The 22049-nt window shown below is 41.0% G+C and overlaps 1 protein-coding gene across 1 annotated transcript in view; it reads right to left on the bottom strand.

Annotated features, from left to right (window-relative positions):
- Positions 1–5090: 5090 nt before the first annotated feature.
- chkb (choline kinase beta) overlaps positions 5091–22049 on the bottom strand; it is a 31451-nt gene continuing 14492 nt past the window's right edge. Inside the window, exons 6-12 of the mRNA XM_060842764.1 lie at positions 20486–20590; positions 19301–19359; positions 16717–16804; positions 16144–16252; positions 10879–10985; positions 9374–9455; positions 5091–7175 (exon numbers count right to left, since the gene is read on the bottom strand). Of these exons, the coding sequence (XP_060698747.1) occupies positions 7119–7175; positions 9374–9455; positions 10879–10985; positions 16144–16252; positions 16717–16804; positions 19301–19359; positions 20486–20590 (607 nt within the window). The 3' untranslated portion in view covers positions 5091–7118. The remainder of the gene's footprint in view (positions 7176–9373; positions 9456–10878; positions 10986–16143; positions 16253–16716; positions 16805–19300; positions 19360–20485; positions 20591–22049) is intronic.

Genomic DNA, 22049 nt, shown 5'->3' with positions numbered 1-22049 from the left:
CCGACATTCCACAAACTGAATTGGACAATGAGGAAGTTGTCAAAAATTGTGATAAATTAGTCAGTTACCTTCCAGAGGGTAATCAAAGTGACCTGAGAGAGTAATTACTACTGCATGGAGACAATATGTGGAAATGAGATGGGAAGTACTAACCCAATTCTGCATGATGTTGATATCGGAGATGCTGCTCTGATTAAGCAACATCATTATAGTTATAACCTTCTAATGTTGGCACAGGTTCTAAAGGAAATTGAATGCATGCTCCAGGACGACATAATGGAAGTGAGTTACAGTGGCTGGAGTTCACCCATAGTAATGGTGCCAAAAGCAGATGGGCCCAACGATTATGTGGACCATCACAGAGTCAGTTCTGTTACAAAGACTGATGCATATCCGATTCCCCATTTGGAAGACAGTGTTGAAAAGGTGGGATAAGCAACTTTTATTTCTAAGCTGGACTTGCTTAGAGGATATTGGCAGTACCTTTGTTTGAAAGAATGAAAACTATCTCGGCTTTGGTAACATGAAATGGAATGTACCAGTTTAAAGTCATGCCGTTTGGTACGAAAAATGCACCAGAGACTAACCAATAAGATCATTTCCAGATTACCCCATTGTGTAGTTTATATTGGTGACCTGGTGATTTTTTTGTCAACATGGAAGGGACATTTCAACATTTATTAGAATTGTTCGGTTGACTTCGGGAGGCAGGCTTGGTGATAAACCTGGCTAAAAGTGAATTTGCCAAAGCCTAAGTCACCTTCCTGGTCCACGTTATTGGCCCCACATGATGCAAAAACAAAGGTAATTGAGGAGTTTCCCATACCATCAGGAAGACTGTACTACTATTCCTGAGTGGATTTTATCAAAAATATGCACCAAATTTTAAGAGTGTCGCTGCTCCACTCATTGAACTGCTAAAAAAAGGCAAGAAGTTTCAGTGGACAGCAGACTGTCAGAAGGTATTGGATAGCCTGAAAGCTGTGTTAACCACTGCCCTGGTATTAGATCCACTAATTACAGAAAGCCATTCAAGGTGGCTCCTGATGCAAGCGATGCAGGTGTTGGTGCTGTGCTCTTACAGGAAGACAACAAAACAATAGAAAGATCTATCATGTATTTTTCCAGGAAACCAAACATTCATCAGCAGAAATATTATTCTGTTGAGAAGGAGACTTTGATCTTGGTTTGGGCGTTACAACATTTCAATGTTTATGTTACCAGTAACTTTTGTGAGACAATCGTTGAATCTTTGAAGTTTGTGGAGAAATTGAAGGACAAAAATTCCAGATTGTTTAGATGAAGCTGGTTGTGACAGCTATTCAATGTGTAAATTAAGCACGTGACAGGATGAGAAAATGCGATTAGCGATGCATGATATGTATAGCATGGAAACAGACCCTTCAGATCATTTCAGAGAACACGTCTGGGACATCCACACCAACCAACTCCACTGCCCTGTGGCCGAACGTGAACTCCCACACCACCAAGGACATGCAGGTCCTGGGCCACCTCCATCATTGATCCCCAATCGCCAGACATCTGGAGGAAGAACACCTCATCTTTTAGATTGGGACTCTGCAACTGCATGGGATTAATGTGGATTTCAGCAGTTTTCTGATTTTCCCCTCCCCACACCTCACAGTCCTGAGCCTCCAACTTAGCAACACCCTTTTGACCGGACTATCTTTCTTCCCACCTACCTACTTCTCCCTCCTGTCCCAACCTTCATCTACCACATTCCCAGCTACCTTCTCCCCAGCACCACACTCCTCCCATTTATCTCTCAACCCTCTGGCCCACAAGTCTCATTCCTGGAGGGCTTATGCCCGAAACATCAATTCTTCTGCTCCTCGGATGCTGCCTGACCTAGAGTGCTTTTCCAGCACGACACTATCAACTTTGTGAAGTGCTGTCAGAGTCCTGGTGAGTTCTATAGTGTCGTGGTACACCTTGCTTCCACTGCATGTTGACCATTATGAATGTTAAAGAGGGTGACTGGGGTGGTGGTAACAAGGGTTATTCTGTCTTGGACAGAATAAAGCTTCTTGAATGTTGCTCAAGCAAGAATACTGCATGTCAAACCCAATTTGGACCAATGGACAGGTAGAAGGGAAGGAGGAGAGAGTTACTCACCACAGAACTCCTACTAATGCTATTAGGGACCCACATATTTCAGAGTTAAGATAATGAAAGGGAACTTGGTGTGGCAGGCTCCCTTTGTCCTTCCACATGGTAGTGGTTCTAGGGTTAAAAGCTTCAATAAAAGCAATGTTGATAGTGGATTCAGCAATATAAGGCCACTGAACATCTGAGAGCAACAGTTAGACTCCAGCTTATTTGAAATGGTTAACATTTGGCATTCGGATGTTGGTAATATTACTGGCTATTTAACAAGCCTGTTTTCAGATCCTGCTGCATATAGACATGATCTGCTTCAGTATCTTAATCCAACATTTGTGACACCGTTTTTGCAATCAGCAAACATCCCCATTTCTGACCTTATGAACAAAGTCATTGAGGCTGAAAATGGTGAAAACCCACATGATTAATATATAGTCACTTATTCATTTCACAGAAGTAAAATCATTTCATCCTTCACTTTTCTTCCACTAGCGGAGGAGCTGCAATGTTAGAGCTTTCACATCATTTATCTCAATACACATGTAAACTAGTTACCTTAGTATTGGTAACAACCCTTTTTCCTACTGCTGTATTCCCTACAATCAGCACAGCTTCTGTATATACTGCCACCTGCATTTTCCTTGCCATTCCCTTTAGGTAGCCACATCCTTTATTCCAAGCTACCAATTATGACCTTGCTTCAAATGCTGCATATTACACAAGCAATTTTTGTTTCTACAAATTGTTCTTGCCACTGTGTTACCTTACAACATTGATCCTTGGTAAGTTTCAAGTCATAGCTACAGCCCTCTTGCTCTAGGATTTTGGCCAATTCCAATCAGTAGCTCACCTTCATGCACATGCTGACACAGCACACAGCCACTATCTTGAGAACTGCAACAAGGTATTCTGTATCCAACATGGTAGTGTGCATTCTGCCCAACTTTCACTCACCAAAACACCTTCAACAGCATCTTCCAAACCCTGAAACCTCTACGAGCTACCAGGACAAGTGCAGCATACATGAAGACACTACCAGCTGAAAGTTGCTTTTCAGGCCATAAACCATCTTGGATTTCTAACAGTCATTCAGTTACAAGCTCAAAACCTAGGAACTCCAATTGCTGCAAATTATCCACACTACATGGTTCAACAAAGGGTTACTCATCCAAACTTAATGGCAATTAGACAGGGGCAACAAATTCTGACCTCACCATGGAAGTGTAAATGAAATGAAATTCACAAAGATTAGTACCCAGCTGGAAGGAGTTATGGATTAATGTATCTTCTTTATTCTTCATAGATGGCAGTAAGAAGCCAATTACCAAGCCAGAGGACTGTACACACAAGTTCACAAGCATAACAGCTTACAAGGAAATTAACTTGAAACAGACTGCCTAATCTTTATTCAGTGCTAGGTAAGTTACTGGAGGGGAATCGGATAGGATTTACATGCATTTGGAGAGGCAGGGACTGATCTGGGACAGTCAGCATGGGAAATCATTTTTTCTTCAGTTTTTATGTACACATAAATAAGATTGAGGGCAGAGTGGTAGTCATTGTCTACATTGATTTTAGTAAAGCCTTGACAATGTTCTGCATGGTATACTGATTACTCTAGTAAAGTTAGATCATAACATTCAGGGGATAGCTTGTCAACTGAATACAAGGTTGGCTGGAGGGTAGGAGATGGAGGGTAGTGGTGGTTTGTTTTTCAGACTGTAGACCAGTGTTCCACAAAGATCGGTGCTGGGTCCACTGCTGGTCATTTATGACCAGTTTGGATGAAAATTTAGGAGGCATGGTTAGTAGATTTGCAGATGACTATATCAATTTTGGTGTCAGTGAAGGTTACCACAAGAGTACAATGGAATCTTGAACAATTGGGTCAATATGCTGAGTGGCCAATGGAGTTCGATTTGGATAAATGAGAGGTGTTGCATTTTGGTAGATGTACAGGAATTATACAGTTAATGGTAGGGCACTGGATAGTGTTGTTGATCAGAGACCTAGGAGTTTTAGTGCATAGTTCTTGGAAAGTTGTCACAAGTAAAGAGGGCGGTTAAGTTGGCATTTAGTAGGCTTGCCGTCATTTCTCACCATTGAGTATAGGAGTTGGGATGTCACAAGTTTGTACAGAACATAGTTGAGGCCTCTTCTGGAATACTGAGAACCCCACTTTAGGAAGCTTATTAAATTGGAGGGGGTTGAGAAAGGATTTTAACCAGGATGTTGCCAGGACTGGAGGATGTATTCAGAGAGTCTTGAAGCTCTTTCACAAGACCATAGGAGTTTAATAGGTGATGTTATAGATGTTTGTCTTACCCTTCATGATCTTACAAAGGTCCTTTTCCTAGATTTGGGGCACAGGGGAGTTCAAAATTACGGGGCATAATTTTAAGGCTCAGGAGAAAGGTTTAAAAGGTACCCAAAGGGCAACTTTTTCACAGGATGGTTCATATGTAGAATGCACTGCCAAAGTGAAAGATGCAGGTGCAGTTGCCACATTTGAAGTAATTCAACAGATACACAATTGAGGTGAGTTTTAGAGGGATATGGACTAAATGCTGGCAAATGGGACTAATTTGTGTGGCATAGATAAGTTAAAAGGATCTGTTTCCGTTCTTAGAGACTATTACTGCAAGTTCTCTCAATAATGATTGAAAGTGTGAACTAACATCAGTTGGATTCCACACACTGTAGGATTGGACATCTCAGGAACAGGAACATACCAATATTTACAGTGGTTCACTGTAAGATGCAGTTGATGCTAAATTGGAGAATTTAACATAATTGGATCTGCAACAGACATTCTAATTCCAGAAATCGGAGATGGTTCTCAAATAGTAAAATGTGAACATAATTGAGGTGACGCTTTGCAGTCCACCCCACAACCAAATAAAGCACCATTTTGACACATTAACTTCCATTGCGTTCTTCAAAAACTTAAAACTGAGAACACAGGATCACAATAGTGAAATGCCTCATTTTATTTACAAGTCAAGAATCAAGACAGGTAAAATTAGTGATCATAAACATGGCCTTGAATAAATAGATCCATTACAAATATTTCGCAAATAGCAGCCTGATACACTGAGAGATAAACATTTTGATTCTTATCCAGTGATTATTGAATGGAATGGAATGATATGCTCTTCACTCAGCTCCAGCCTTTTGGTTCTTCCTAGAAACTTGATGCCCCCACGCATCCTGTCCAGGAGTGAAATCAGTGCCTTAGTCTCAGCCAATAATAAATGTAACTGTACCATGCGTTATGCATTTGATTCTGTAAGAGTATAATTTATAGCAGCCCTCATACCCAACTGATGCTTTATACCCTACTCTTCACTCACTCGGGAAGGTGACATCACAAAATTACTTGCTGTATCAGACATTGCAACATGAGTATTTGGAGAAACATTGTTTTACTACAATGCCTCAAGAATGAGAAATTGCAGTCATGTGAATGGACTGGAGAAGTTGTGACTAATAGAGAAGTTGTGGGTGTTAAGATGGTGAATGTGCTCCAATAGAGGGAAAAAAGACAATGTCCCAATGGCAAAGAGTGAATAACCAAAGAACAGAGTTTTATGGCAATTGCTCAAGGAATTGAGAGGTGACTTTTTGAAAGTGATTAGATTACCTAATGTGGAAACAGGTCCTTTGATCCAACAAGTCCACACCAACCCTCCAAAGAGTCACCCATCTAGATCCACTTCCCTTTGATGAATGCACCCAACAATACTGTGAAGTTATTGGTGCTGGGAGGCAATGAGCCACCCCTTTTTTCCCAAACGAACACTAGTTAAGATTGGCCATTTACATCTGGGAAACAGATTTAGTAGCCTTCAAAGAAAACTATAATGAAATTGAAAGAAAATTTAAGGACATGGGGGAAATGCAGACAAAAGGGCCATAGGAATAGTACTATGGAAAGTTTGTTGACCGCTGCTACATATTTAATTAGTTTGTTCTAAACCAGAATAATCAGCTGGTAAATATTGCTGAAACAATTCACTAATGGAAAATGAGTGTTAAACTGGTATGAGAACATAGAAACATATACCTACTCCCAAAAATAAGCACAAAGATCTGAGTAAGTCAACAGGGCAAATGGAATAGGAATAAAGTTCAACAAATTGTATCAGAAAGGGAATCAGGAGAGAAATATACTGTAACAGATGAGAAAGGGGAGAAAATACGCAGGAATAATTCTGGCCTTGCCAGTAATCTGCATATCCTGTGATCACATTAAAAAAAAAGTAAAGAATGACCACGTTGCTCCAATGTCAGTGGACAGAAATATACCCATACCACTCACTTCACTTATTCACTGAACTAAGTCAAACCATAAATTTACCCCTGCAGTGAATGGCAGAGCAGGCTCAGTGGGCTGAATGACCAACTTCTGCTCTCACATCTTAGTACATTAGATCATAAGAATGTAAGTCCAGTTATTTTACCAATGCCAACATGTTCTGTAAGAGTTACCATTAGTTTTTAATTCAAGCGTTCACCTCCCCTTTACCCTCCCAAGCACTAATAGATATCCTTCTTCATTTGTTAGCCCAGACAACAAATGTCAGTGGAGTACTTGGTCTAAACTTCTCTTAACTAGATTTCCTGCAGAACAGGCCTCCAGACAGTAGTCTATTTCCACTGTTTGTATACACTAAGGAAAAAATTCAACCTACCCTGATAAATATCCACAGAATACAGGCCTTTCAACAAAGCTCATCCTAACTTGTACAGCCGGTTAGGAAAATGACTTGACATATGAGCTACTGGCAAGTCTAAAGAATGTTCATTAATCTCAACACTTGATTAGACAGAGAATTATAGGTCAGTCTGTGATACAAACAGTCAAAACATGGATAAATGTTAAATGGTCAGGAAGCAATACTGTGATTGTAAACACATAGTATTATTTTTAAAAGAAAAAAACAAACATTTTAAAATCAAGTAAAAGGTTTGAGTCTTATTCCCATCTGGAGTTACGCAAATATTCTTTTCTGTTCAAAGTAGGCTTCCAGTCTGTAAAGGGCATAATCCTGGAAACACACAAAGAGATTTCATTTCAACACCTCAAATTACAGAGTGTACAAACACAATGACAGCAAGTGGTGAACTGTACTTAGTTGGTCCTCTATACATTGGCATGTTTGTAATACTAAACCATATTGTGGGGGAGTAACTGTTCTTCGTTTCGCACTAGAACATTACAGCCTTCATCCTCAGTCTATTCAAAAGGTAAGTATCTCAGTTGGATTAGAAATTGGCTTCAGTTATCCATTAGACGGTGAACATTCAGATAGGGTAGATGAAACTACCAGGACTGCCTCCTTAGGATCCGGTGAGCCCTACTGGAAATGATTCATTGCATGCACACAGTAAAGGAGGATGAACAATATTCACTTGGTACCAAAGACCAGTGCATCCTCACCAGGACAGCAGGATACTGGGGAAATAGTTCCAGATTCGTTTGAAATTCGAAATTCAAGACTCAATTATTTGACTGCACTCCTCTCAAAGGAATTAACAGTAAGGGGAGATCTGAGGTGGGGTTTGACTGTGGAGACACAGTAGGGGGAATGGAATATGTTCTTGGACAATTAATCTTGTGGGATAGTAACAGCTAGAAAATTAGGACAAAAAGCTTCAACCCATCTCCTGGACTCCACTACCATCTTAGGGCCAAGCAAAACATGCATTTGTCAGTGAACATCAAAAGCAAACTTGAAGCATTGTTTCATAGCAGATATGGCAACAGCACACGCAGTCTAACTGACTCAGCAAAGTCCTCTTCACTATCATGAGGACTTGTGCTAAATATGGGAGGGCTGTTGCACAGATTAGTGAACCAACAATGACAACCATTCTCACAAACAGTTGCCAGACAATTATGTAGACAGTCCATCATAGGAAATTTCTCATCACACTGGCAAATCAGACTCATCAAAAAAAGTGGTACAATATTAAACAGTCAGGAAGGAACTAGCATACCTCAAGACAAGTTGTTCCAGTACAGATACTGCAAAGGCATCTACCAGAAAGGTGATAATTACCCAGACTCACTATCCATAAGTAGGCAAATCCATTCTAACCAATCATTTCATCACTATGCTCAATCAGCAGAGTGCTGGAATGTGCTGTCAAACAGCGCACAATGTTAAACTCAGCTTCTTCTAGGACAACTCCAGGGTCAGCTCCCAATCTCATTCCAACCTGGGTGCAAACAGTCAGAGTTGAAATCCAGAGATGAGTCAAGACAATAAGCCCTTAACAGCAAGGCAACATTTGCGAATGAGGAATAAAGGCATATTTTCAAAATTTAAGGCAGTAGAGATTGAGCAAAAATTGACCAGTGGCATATCCAGCAAAAGATTGTTAGTTGTGGCTATTTGTCACCTCAGCACAATCACCTCCCCATCATCAGTGAAAAGCAAGATATTCACAGATGACTGCACAATCTTCAGCACTATCTGCAGCTCCTCAGAAACTGAAGCAGTGTATGCCATACGGAATAAAACTTTACATTGTAACTGAGGAGTTTATTCCACTTAAATGACAAAATTAACTACCTGTTGGCGCTGAATGTCATTACCATCAAATTCCCCATCTTCAGACATTTAATGTACAAGCCACAAATCCTGTGGCAAAAACACTGATCAGAGGATGGGTATCGTGCAGAGTAACTCACTTCCTAACTCACTAAAGCATCACCAGGTCCACAAGGCAGAAGTGGAGAGTATGATTAAATTTGCAACTTGTTCAAAGGTGTGCAGTTTCAAACACAAACTTGACATCAGATAGGACTTCACTGACATCTGTATTCTTCAACAGTATACAGTGGCTTCTGTGCACACTATACAAAACACACAGCAGCAATTCATGAAGGCTTCTTTTACAGCACTATTTCAACCCATAACTTCTACAATCTAAAAGAATAAAGTCTGAGGTATACAGGAATACCGACTTGCTAATTTCTTCAAATCCACATATGAAAGTACATCGTTGTTTCGTTTGCACTGGATCCAAACCCTGGAACTCCTTACTGAGCAACATTTTGGGCATACCACAGATTGTAGCAGGTCAAGATTTCTCACCAGCATCTTGTCAGAGGCAATAGGGATGGGAAATCAACAGTTTGATAGTAAAGGCTACACCCCATCAACAAACTTAAAACATACAAGTCGGGTACAACAGCAAATTCAGTAGAACGATAAAAACTGAAGGAGAGGCAACTCACCAGATAACCAAATTCAATAGTGGAAATCTTCGCCTGTAAAATAGCCCAGAGTGCCCATAGGTAATGAGAGGCAAGGGCATACCTTAAAAAGCAAAATCTCAGTTAGTCTATTTGAGCAAAACAAGGATGAGTGAAGAAACAGGTGGTGGGATAGGACTGAATAGAATGAGCCCAGAAATACGATAAGTAACGTGAATGTAGAAAAGAGATGGGAGAAGTAACGAGAATGATAAGCAAAAACAGGAAACAAAAACCATTCCTCATTTCAGTTCAGTGAAATTAAACTAGGAATTTTCTGCATGCAATACTTGGCCCATGGATATCTCTGACTCGTGTGTGCACATTGTTACACCTCACTGCAGTACTCTACTGGAAATCAAGCCCTATCATTCCTAGAGTTGTACAAAAGCTAAAGACTTTTAGCAAGTATACAAGAGTTCTCCAACACACCCCCAACTTTCAGACAAAGCTTGACAAAACATGGATCGGGAGTTTCTGGATGTAACAAGAATGACTATTACACACACCTTTTGGTTCCACTTCATCTGCAAACTAATCTATTACTACTGGAACAAGCAGATGTTCAAACAGTACTCCAGTGTCAGCTAGCTTGTTTTTAAGTACAAACTTTCAACTATCCTTCATTTTTAAATCATTTCTTTACCCAATTCAGTCCATAATCAAAAATTCCCAAAAATGAAAGTACGGTCTTTACATTATCTTTTTGCCCCTCTACTTCACTTTCATTCTCTAAGACATACCACTATACTTATTGCTTTGACCAAGCGGTCAGTCAGTTAACTTTGTCTTGTGGCTGTCATCTAATTCTTATAGTGCTCCTACGAAATGCCCTGGGACATGTTATAACATTCATTGCACTACACAAAAATTGCTGTGGTTGTGAAATGTCCTCAGCTTTCTGGTGACAGGAAAAGGAACATTTCAGTGTAGGCACTTGAATCGCCACACCTTGATACTGTGGCAGTGAAATTAGTTTTCAATTGTTTGCTAAATTGCTGGAGTAGAAAAGGTGGGCCATTGGCCTTCTCCTACATCATACACTTATGGTTTGGGCAGCACTTTAAGTATCAAAAGAATATCAAAAGTATCAAAAAAGAGTAAACTCACTATTTTATATTCAATGTGAGTTAGTCCAAACACAGCATGCATCAATTACCCTTGTGTGTAATCCTTCCACCACCCCAAATAGCAGTATATCTATGACTCAATGCAGGGCCACAAATGACATTTTGCAACCAGTCAGTCATAGTTTTGCGCCATGGAATTGATGCTGACCAGTAAACTGCCACCCAGGCTTAGCAAAAATCTTTACAGACAACATCTTTAACTTCCCAGAGCAAGTTACCATTTGTACTTACCCAGTGGTAAATGTCCAGTGTCCAACCTTCATGATTCTAGCAGTTAAACTTTGCTTACTGTCTCTATATTCTTTTATTCCCAACTCATGTTACTAGCCAACCACTCAAACTAAAATCAATATATACCTGTTAATCTCAATGATCATCTCCTCTTCAATCTTTGTTTGGTCGTCGTGAATAGAGTCTCCCTTATTGCCAGTATATTCAGAAAGGTAGTGGCGGATAAAGTGAAGCTGTGGAGAAAAAAGTAAGTACAGTGAAAGCTTTATAGAATCTTTTACAAAATCTCTTGAACGAAAAGCATTTCTCCCAGTATCTGAACCACTGACCCCCAAACAATTGTATTATTTAAAAAAACAATCCAGTTATCAATCACATTTAACACTATTTACTTTGTAAGGCACAAGACATCTTAAGGTTACGAAAAGATCCATATAAATGCAATATTTTTCTTTGAGCTGGAAGATCAAAGAGTGAAGGGTAACAAAGAGGAATCACATTGATCTGACTGCACCATAATATTTTCCCAAATGAACAGGTCATTTACAGTAAGAGTCCACTGAGTGAATCACACTCCACCTGTTCACTTCAACCAGAGTAATGGGCACAAAAAGAACTAAGTCTACAGCTAAACCAGTGTCCGTATGTAGGTAGAAAAAAAAGAGGAAGATCAGAAATAGTAACAATTGTAAATTCACTAGCTCAGGGAACTAAAAAGTATTCCTGCAGCAAGCTTGCATCAAGTTGCTTTCCTATCATGGTAAGTTGTTGCTGAGAGGTTAAGATGTTGAGTGAATGGGTGAACAGAGATTATGATCCACACTAGTGTCAATGACAAAGGTCAAAAGATGAATGAAGTTTTGCAACAGATTTTCAGGAGCGAGGAAAGAAATTAACTATCTTAGAGGCCCGACTTATCTCCAAATTGTTCCCAGTGCCATACAATAGTAAACATAGAAATAAGAGAATAGTGCAGTGACTGCATGAGTGGGGTGGGGAAAGCTTAGCTCCTCAGGAGAAATGAGATGGTTAGAACTTGAACAATGCCAGAACCAATAATATCATGGGTAGTGTCGAAAATGTTGCTGGAGAAGATTAAATGAATAGGAACAAAAGTCTGCTCATATGTTGGGAATGGATGTAGGATAGGGAAAAAGAGGAAGGAGAAAGAAATATGTTAAACTTCATTTACATAGCAGCTATTTGTGCATGTCTGTATTCTAGGCTGGCGGCTGTGGAGAAGATCATGGTTGACAAATTGTAACATGCACAGACAATCATTCATGGTTGATACATTAAATCATGCCTAGGAATAAGAATGGTGCTTGTATCAAAGTTTTCAATTAGTCAGTGAATTGGAGTCAATTAGTCAAAGGCAGAGGAGTGAAAAGTTGGCTTTGGGCTTGTCAGTTATGTGGAAGCAGGTTCCATTCAGAAAAGAGTGATGTCGGAGCAGGCTCCAAGCAGCTCAATTTCTGGGAGCCAGTAAGTTCAGTTAACTTTCAGTGTTAGAATTCAGCACAACCTTCCAAATGGGGAGGTAGTTGCCAGTGTTGCACAGGGTACCTTCACAAAGTCAGGGCTGTGTCCCAGAAAATTGAAGCTATATGAAAATGTGAAGCATTGAATCCCACAGGAATCAATGTTAAAACAGGAGTCAGTACCATAAAGCCCTCTCGAGCAGAGCAAATAATTACAACATTAAACCTTTACCCTCAAAGTTGAAATGCAGCATGACCTGTGGGCAAGACTATGGTCTACTTTTGTCACTAGGCAAACCCAGAAAATGTTTAGGGGATTGGGCTCAAATCCCACTATTAAAGATGGCAGAATTTTTAAAAATCTAATATGATTAAATACCTTGAAATGGTTACTGTGGTAAATACTTACCTGGCTCAGAGGCGTTCTTTAGGGAAGGAACCTGCTGAATCTACCTGTAACTAATTATGAAGGCAACGATGAACACTGTAGAGTCTTCACAGGGATGAAGTGCCCATCTTCATATTGAGAATACCCTCCACTGTGTTAGTGAAGCAAGGAATAGGGAGAGCGCAGAGCTGACCGTGGCTGCAGAGATGGTGCAGGAGAGTGGGTTTTGGATTCTTGGATAATTGGAGCTCTTTCTGGGGAAGGTGGGAGCTCTACAAAGAGGATGGTTTTCACCTGAACCAGAGAGGTACCAATACACTGGAAAGGAAATTTGCTAATGCTCTTCAGGGGGGTTAAACTAATGCAGCGGGGGATGGGAACCTGAATTGTAGTTCCAGTGCATAAGAGATTAAGGGTAGTGAGGTCAGCGATAGGTTTACAAGTGGGGTTGGCACTGTTAATCACTGGTAGTATTACAATAGCTGAGAGAATGTTTGAGGACTCGGCCACGGAGATAGTTTGGGCAGAGGTTAGAAACAGGAAAGAAGAGGTTGTCCCATTGGGAGTTTTCTATCAGCCTCCAAATTGTTCCAGGGATGCAGAGGCAAGGACAGCAAAGATGATGAGGGAGTACAACAGGGTTGACATGGGGGCACTTTAACCTCCCCAATACTGACTGGGAATACTATAGTTCAAGTAGTTTAGATAGGTCAGTTTTTGTTCAATACTGGGGAATGAACCCGGCCAGGTGTTAGATTTGGAGGTAGTGAGCACTTTGGCGATAGTAACCACAATTCTGCTAAGTTTACAGTAGCAATGGGCAGGAATAGATATATACTGCAGGGAAAGAGGTATAACTGGGGGAAAGGCAATTATGATGCATTTAGACAAGATTCAGGACGGGCAAGGAAACTGCAGGGGATGGACACACTAGAAAGTGGAGCTTATTCAAGGAACAGCTAATGCGGGTCCTTGATAAGTATGTATCAATCAGGCAGGGAGGTAGTTGTCAACAGCGGGGGTGCAGTTTGCTCAAGAAGTTGAAGCTCGTCAAGAGGAAGGCAGCAGTATGTGAGGATGAGATATTAAGGCTCAGTTAGGGGGCTTCAGAGTTATAAGTTAGCCAGAGAAGATCTAAAGGGAAGGCTAAGAGGAGCCAGGAATGGACATGAGAAGTTGTTGGCAGATAGGGTTTCCTTGATCCTAAGGCCTTCGATAGGGCAGTGTGTGAGACAATACAGAGATCAGGCTACAAGATTAAATGGGATTGAGGTTGACAAAGAGGAGAAGGTTTTCGCAATTTTGTAAGATCTGAAAATAGATAAGACCCATGGGGCCAGATGAGATTTATCCTGATTCTCTGGGATGCCAGGGAGGAGATTGCAAAGCCTTTGGCTTCAATCTTTGTCATCATCGTCGACAGGAGTAGTGCCAGATGACTAGAAGATAGCAAACATTGTTCCTTGTTTAACGAGGGGAGTCGGGACAACCCTGGTAATTATAGGCCAGTGAGCCTTACTTCGGTTGTAGCTAAGGTATTGGAAAAGGTTAAAAGAGATAGGATTTATAATCATCTGGAAGGGAATAATTTGATTAGAGATAGTCAACACGGTTTTGAGAAGGATAGATCGTGCCTACCTGACAATAACTTAAGAGTTCTTTGAAAAGGTGACAAAACAAGTGGATGAAGGTAAAGCAGTTTATGTGGTATATATGGACTTCATATTTTGTGCAACAGCCTACCACGTGGAACCTTATCAAACATCTTACTGGAGTTTTGAGATTGAAGGTGATTTAGCAGTTTGGATCAGAAATTGGCTAGCCAAAAGACCAGAGGGTGCTGGGTGATGGGAAATGTTCACCTTGGAGCTCAGTTACCAGTGGTGTGCCGCAAGGATTTGTTTTGGGGCCACTGCTGTTTGTCATTTTCATACATGATCAGGATGTGGATGTAGTAGGATGGGTTAGTAAATATACAGATGACACAAAGGTAAGCAAGAGTTGTGGATAATGCCAAAGGATGTTGTGAGTGAGAGGGACATAGATAAGATGCAGAGCTGGGCTGAGAAGTGGCAAATGGGAGTTTAATGTGAAAAAGTGGGAGGTAGTTCACTTCGGAAGTACCAACATGAATGCAGAGTACTGGCTAATGGTAAAATTCTTGGCAGTGTAGAAGAGATCTGTGTCCTGGTGCATAAATCCCTGAAAGTTGCCACCCAGATTGATAGGGTTGTTGAGGCAGCATATGGTGTGTTGACATTTATTGGTGGGGATTGAGTTTCAGATCCACGAGGTCATGTTTCAGCTACACAAGACACTGGTAAGGCCGCACCTGGAGTACTGCATAAGGTTCTGATCACTGCATTATAGGAACGAAGTGGAAGCTTTGGAAAGGGTTCAGAGGAGATTTACTTGCATGTTGCCTGATATAGAAGGAAGGTCTTACAAGGAAAGGTTGTGGGAACGGAGGCTGTTTTCGCTGGAGAGAAGGTTGAGAGGTGACTCAGAGAGATAGGATCGACAGCGAGAGCCTTTTCCTCAGATAGTGAAGGATAACACGAGGGGACAGCTTTAAATTGAGGGGTGATAGATTAGGGGTAGCTTTTTCACTCAGTAGTGGTGGCATGGAACAGTTTGCCTGCAACAGTAGTGGACTCGTCAACATTAAGGGCATTTAAACGGGCACTGGAACAACATATGCATAATAATGGAACTCTAGTTAGATGGACAGTTTCATAGGTCAGCACAAATTGAGGGCCAAAGGGCCTGTACTGCGCTGTAACATTTTATGCTGTGTGGCACTATCACAACATTGACTAGGATAGACTTCAAATCTTTAGCACAATAGCCAAAGTTTAGGCCAGAGTTAGCGTACTGCAAACAGTTGCCCTGACCATATTAACAAAACAACACAATTGCATGGTTCTACACTAAAAGAATTTTAGCCAAACAAAAAACAAAGCGAAGACAGACTAGGGTTGGATTGGTTTCTTTAAAACCAAAGTGGCTGCTGGAGACTTGGCAAGATTTGTAAAATGCTAAGGAGGCTAGGTAGATTAGACAGGAACAACCACTTTTCCCAAATCAGGGAGATCACTAACTAGAGGCACAATTGTTAAAAATAAAATTCATAGAAATCTTAGAGGGGGATAAACAATAAACTGGGAAGATGGCAGAGGCAGAAAAGCTAATCGCATTTAAAAGGCACTTGGATATGCTCGAGGTGCTGTAAGCTACATGACGAAGGAGAGCTGGAAGGCTCACATCGCCTAAGAGAGACAACTGTCAACTGACCTCCTTCTACAAGAAATTTGCATGAATCTCAGATTCAAGGGTCCAACTATCTTCAACATTTTATCAGAAAGCAATTATCTTTCTTAGATTATGGAACAGTTCCAATACTCAAATATACACAGAGGACTCAGATGTGGTAATGTTCAGGATTGAAATGACAGGATACTCCTGGCACACATGGGCACAGGTACACATTTCAACTACACTTTGCAAACGCTAGTTCTCTACCTGTTGCTGTCGATTGGGGTATTTCTCCATACTGGCTTTGAAGAATGGCCACTGATCATAAGTATAGTCGTACATCCACTCACAAAAGTGATTTCCAATATCGAAACCCCTGCAAGCAAGCATAAGATTTAGTAAAACCAGCTGCCCACTCGTCCAAGACACTAACTATAACTCCAAAAGACAGACTTCACATGCCCTCATCCCTTCCCCTCCTTCCCAGGTCCAACCCTTCCACGACAGTCCTAGCCAACATCAACTGTTAAAAGGTGATTTTGGGTGTGATCATAAGGGTAGCATTGGTTGTGTAACCCTCTTTGATACCAGGAGTAGCCCGCTCATATCCTCTGTGTACTGGAGATTGCAAGTGCTCATTTTTGCAGTATTTTAGCTTACACTTAATCCTCAGATCTGTAAGGTCTCTGGACTTGCCCAAGCAGAAAAAGTGCACTATAAACTCTGCATTAACAAGTAACTACTCAAACAGCTCGCACTGAAATTTGACATGGTGTCAGATCCTAACAAGGGCCAGATATCTAACTTTTAAAGCAGCATAACCCCAGGGACAGTCATTACCTGTAGTTATAACTGCTGTACTCAAAATCAATCAGCATCAGTTGCTCAGTGGATGAGGGGTCTCTGTCTGCCAAAAGCAGAATGTTACCTGAAAAAGAGGAGCTCATCAACACCAGGGGAAGGAAAGATTCAAACCAACAGAATGAAGACCTCATGCTCGAAATATTAACTCTCCCGCACCTCATACTGCCTGACCGGCTGCGCTTTTCCAGCACCACATTTTGACACTGATTTCTAGCACCTGCAGTCCTCACTTTCTCCAAGGGAGGAAGGAGGCGAGTGCTGAAACAGGGGCCAGGAGAGAACAGCTGCAAATCCTCAAAGGCAGGGAACGGCAGCAGAGCCAGTAAGTAAGTGGACCAGCATGTGAATATCTCTGCATTTATTGCATGTCACTCCAATTGAGAGTGGCAGCTACATATGGATCAATGGGAGCTCTGTTGAATGTGAAATTAATGATCCAGCAAAGACATTGCAACTCCCCGTGTCTAAAGAACAATTGAAATATTTCAGGTAATTCACTAGCATCACTGATCTCAATTACCCCAAAGCTGAATGACAAGGTTATGATACTAGCAGACTGCTCTCTTGCCATTTCCTGTCAACAAGCTCTTCCAGGTCAGAGGTTCCAGCCAATATGAAACAGCCTCTGCACATCTGCTGGGAAGGCCCAAGTGGTTGATCATGCTGCTCATGGCTCAATCTTTTTAACTGTCATCCCACCACCTTTGGAGGGATGGCTTCAAAGCAACTACACTCAGCATTTTCAATTTTAAACATTATTGAATTTTCTGCACTAGCTACAGGAATGTGCAACAATGACAGGTGATAGAACTGCTAAAAGAGAATGAAATGACACATGCATCTGTTACAGAGTAAACGTTTGCAAAGCTCAACTTTAAATAAAACTGCTAATCACTTCCTTTCTTCCTCTGTATTTGAATACAGCATTAAAAGATGCAATGCAATTCACAAAACAGAAAGACGTAGGACAAGAGACAGACCATCCTCAGGATTTCTCAACCTAACAGCCTGTGAAGAAATCCAGATGGTGAAACTGCAATCTGGATTCCACCTTTGTTGCTTGATAATGTAGGATTATAGTTAGCTTTGGTGTAGTTGAGGCTCAGGAAATATTTGATAGCTCCACACACTCATTTATTGTATATTGAATCACTGTTAGGCATTTGATGTGGTTCCTCATGAGACTGGTTAGCAGGGTTAGATCACATGGAATATAGGGAAAACTCACCATCTGGATACAGAACTGGCTTGAAGGTAGAAGACAGGGGGACAGTGGAGGATTGCTTTTCAGACTGGAAGTCTGTGACCTGCAGTGTATCATAAGAATCAGTGCTGGGTCCACTGCTTTTTGTCACATGTAGGATATGGATGTGAACAGAACAGAACAGAAGTGATTATAATGGGCCAATTGGCAGATGGAGTTTAATTTAGATACGAGGTGCTGCATTTGGAAAGGCAAATCAGGGCAGGACTTGTACACTTAATGGTGAGATCCTGGGGAGTGCTGCTGAACAAAGACCTTGGAGTGCAGGTTCATAGTTCCTGGAAAGTGCAGTCCCAGGTAGGCAGGGTCATGAAGTAGTCATTTGGTATGCTTGCTTTTAATGGTCAGAGTATAAGAGTTGGTAAATCATGCTGCAGTTGTACAGGACACTGGTTAGGCCAATTTTGGAATACTGCATATAATTCTGGTCTCCCTCCTATAGGATGTCATGAAACTTTATAGAGTTCAGAAAAGCTTGAGGGATGCTGCCAGAATTGGCAGGCTAGACCTATGGTAAAAAGCCAAATAGGCAGGGAGTATTATACCAGGAGTATTGATGGCAGTGGGGTGACATTAGAGGTCAGTAAAATAATGAGGTGTGAACAGGATGAATAGACAAGGTATTTTCCCTAATAGTAGGGGCATCCAAAATTGGAGGGCATGGTGTAAGGTATGGGGAAAAATTTAAAATGGACTTAGGGCAGGTTTTTCCATGCACCACCCTCTGAGTATAAGAAATAAGCTGCCAGAGGAAGTGGTAGAGGCTGGTATAATATCTGAAAGACATCTGGATGGGTATAAGAATAGAAGGGTTCAGACAGATAGGGGCCAAATACTGGTAAATGGGACTACATTTACTCAGGACATTTGGTCGCCATGCACGATCTGGGCCGAAGGATATATGTCCATGGTCTATGACTACTAACTGTACAACATTAATTTTTGTTTATTTAAAACTTTGCCTTTATTCTTGTACATCCCAAACTCATGTTTCAACTACTTTTAAAGTTATTTCAGTTCATACCCAGATCATAAGAAATTTGGCATCTGTTGTAGGATCATAAACTAATTTCTTTGGCTCATCTAAAATCTCAAGGCCATGTCCAAGCTCTCAGACCTTTGATCAACGGTAGCCACCTTCTACTATTTCAGTAGTGTTGAGTAACTTCCCTCATTAATACAGACAGCTTGTGGATGCCTCTCAGCCCTCCAGACAGTGGCCACGGAAATCTGCTCCTTGTCTCTGCTGGTTAAAACAAAGGCCTTGGGCTTGTTTCCTACACAGTTCCTTCTTACCTTCCTGGACATCATTGTGACAAAAAACTACAGGTGACCAAGTGGCTTCTAGCAGTGACCTGAAAAAAAAAAGAGAAAACACCAAACTGGTAATGAATGCAGATCAACTGGGGTTAAAAGTGCATAACAGTAAAATAAGAAACAGAGGTATTTCACAACTAAAAGAATGTACTTTTTTCCTTTTCCAACACAGACTAAAGCTCTGTCAACTAATTGGGAACTTCCAAGCTGTTACAGTAGTTGTGGGTATGCTTATGAACCTGGAAGGTTGATGCGCAGACATTTCGCCCCCTGTCTAGGTAACATCTTTAGTGCTATGGAATCTCCTTCAAAGCCTCACAGGAAGCTCCAAAGCACTGGAGATATCACCTAGACAGGGACAAACGTCTAAACATCAACCTCCCAGCTCCGTGAACATCCCCACAACTATATAGCAGCTGGTATCTGAGCTACAAATGTTTGCACAAACCTTGAACTTTCAAGATGTACTCGTACATTACACTAATATTGAACATGCAAAAGATACATATCAAATCTCATCTAAAGTATTACATGGTTCTGGACATGACACGATAGGATGGAGGTGAATGAATCGGAAAGTGCACATAAGCTACTTACAAGACTGGTTCTAGCTATGAGAAACTTGGGGTATAAGAATAGTTTGAAGTTGGGAGCTCTCAGAAAAAGGTAAGGAGATCTGATAAGGTTTTAAAAATGAGTGGGCTCTATAAGTACTGATTTGGAGATGCCAGAGTTGGACTGGGGAGTACAATTTTAAAAAGCAGCGCTCCGAAAGCTAGTGCTTCCAAATAAACCTCTATAGACTAGATAGGGAGAAACTGTTCCATTTATGAAAGGAACAAGAACAAGATGGAATGGACGCAATTAGATTTTGAAAAGTAGTGAAGCTGATACACAAACTTTTTTTCTCCACTCAGCAAGTAGCTTGGCCTGGAATGCACCACCTGAAAATGGTAGGGGCAGGTACAGTTGAGGGCATTGAGCCATTACTTGGATAAAGATACTGTGTATGGGAATGGGGGTAAGGCAGGAGACTGGCACTAAGTAATGATCATTTCAGAAGCCAGTGCAAACATGACTCGGATAGCCTCCTTCTACACTAAGACTTGTGATTTTGCAACTGTCCAGTGGCAAGTGGTGACTCACTAGCAATTATTTTCTTACCTTAAGTTTGCTAACTCCGCTGGCAGGTTGAAACTTTTCAGTTTGTTAAACTTTTTCACATGCGTCTCTCTGGTGAAAGTCAGCCCCATTATCTGTTTGAGATACCTTCAGCATGGAGGCAAGATATCCTTCATTAAAAACACATCTAAATCAGATATTAAATAAGAGCAATGGAGCACTCGAACCATTAAGCAGTGATTTATGTGGCAAATTTTGGTTGGATGGCTCATGTCTTTTTGAAAATATGTCTAATGTCCATCATGTTCGACAAATAAAAAAATTCACTTTCAGAAAGAGTTGCCACAATCAAAGCAGCAAATTTATAGCAACTAACAGACTACTTGGGGAGTCCCACTTAAATTAACATTCGGAAAGGAATCTGCAACTATTTTGACAATGCCATTTGAATGTTGTAATCTCCCATATTTTCAAAATCAGCTGATTGCACCTCATTGCAGAAAGGACCAGGTACTGAGTAAACTAAGATAGTGCTGGGTTAGATGGTCATGAGAAGGAAAGTTACAAAAGAAAACTCAAAGGAATAGCTTTGGTAGGGGAGGGGACCAATCACTTGCTATTTCGACTTGCAAGTGACAGGCAGAAAGTTTGAATTTGCACAAGAGGAGAAAAGGAGAAATATTTCACATGAACTTGAAATTATGGGATCAATTCTCTGAAAGGTATTACATAAACTTGAGAAAAAATCTTAAAGATGGGGTAACTGTTGTAAAATGAACTTCAAGAACAGTCCTAGTGTGGAATTAGTACCAGTCCTGACTGGCTGTATGGCCTCCCTTTTTACTCTTAGAGAAAAGATTAATCAGGTTAGACAATCCCAGTAGGCCACTGCAACAAAAACTCAGTCAATGGAAGGTTACAGAACTAGAATGTAAAACTTATCAAAAACAAATCAAAATATCGTTACCCTGGTGTTGATGCACCCTGGCCCATGGCAGTAGCCATCAGATCTTGGCCTCCCCTTCTATGCCATGATTTTGTTCATGATTGGCATGGCTCTTAATGAAGAGAAAAACAACTTGTCCCACAATGACCACTGTCAAGAATCACTGCCTTCAGACAAGCAGATTTCTGCAGTCTGCAATGAGGGCAAATAGCCACAGTTCAACATTTGCTACAAATCAGTAGTGCTTGATCCAAATTTCAGTGTAGATAACAGGTGTGGCTGTGTTCGCAGAATTCTTGCCTCAAGTGGGAATTATGGTACAAGATCCATGTACAGCAGAGAATCTGGGTTGTCCTTGCAGTGCAGTACCGCACAGACGCTTGTGTGATGGATCCCTTTGATCAAAGGCTGACCAGTACATGGGGAGATAGGCAGTAGTGAGTTAGGAAGAAACAAAAAGAACATCACAGGAATACAACTATATTTTTGGAGTAGACTCTCAGAAAGACATACACTTGCAACAGGGGTGGGGTGCCATGAAGGGTGGAGATGGGGTGCAAGCAAACATCACCTCAGTCCTTCATTTTGAAGATCAACTAAAATGGCTGTTGAAGTCTCTAAACCAGAGATGAGTACAGCGAAGTGTTGGTAGGGAAGAGG

Source organism: Hemiscyllium ocellatum, chromosome 23, assembly GCF_020745735.1.
Source record: "Hemiscyllium ocellatum isolate sHemOce1 chromosome 23, sHemOce1.pat.X.cur, whole genome shotgun sequence".
NCBI classification, from domain to species: Eukaryota; Metazoa; Chordata; class Chondrichthyes; order Orectolobiformes; family Hemiscylliidae; genus Hemiscyllium; species Hemiscyllium ocellatum.
Note: the sequence above shows the minus strand (reverse complement) of the source record. Positions and strands in the feature narration are given on the sequence as shown.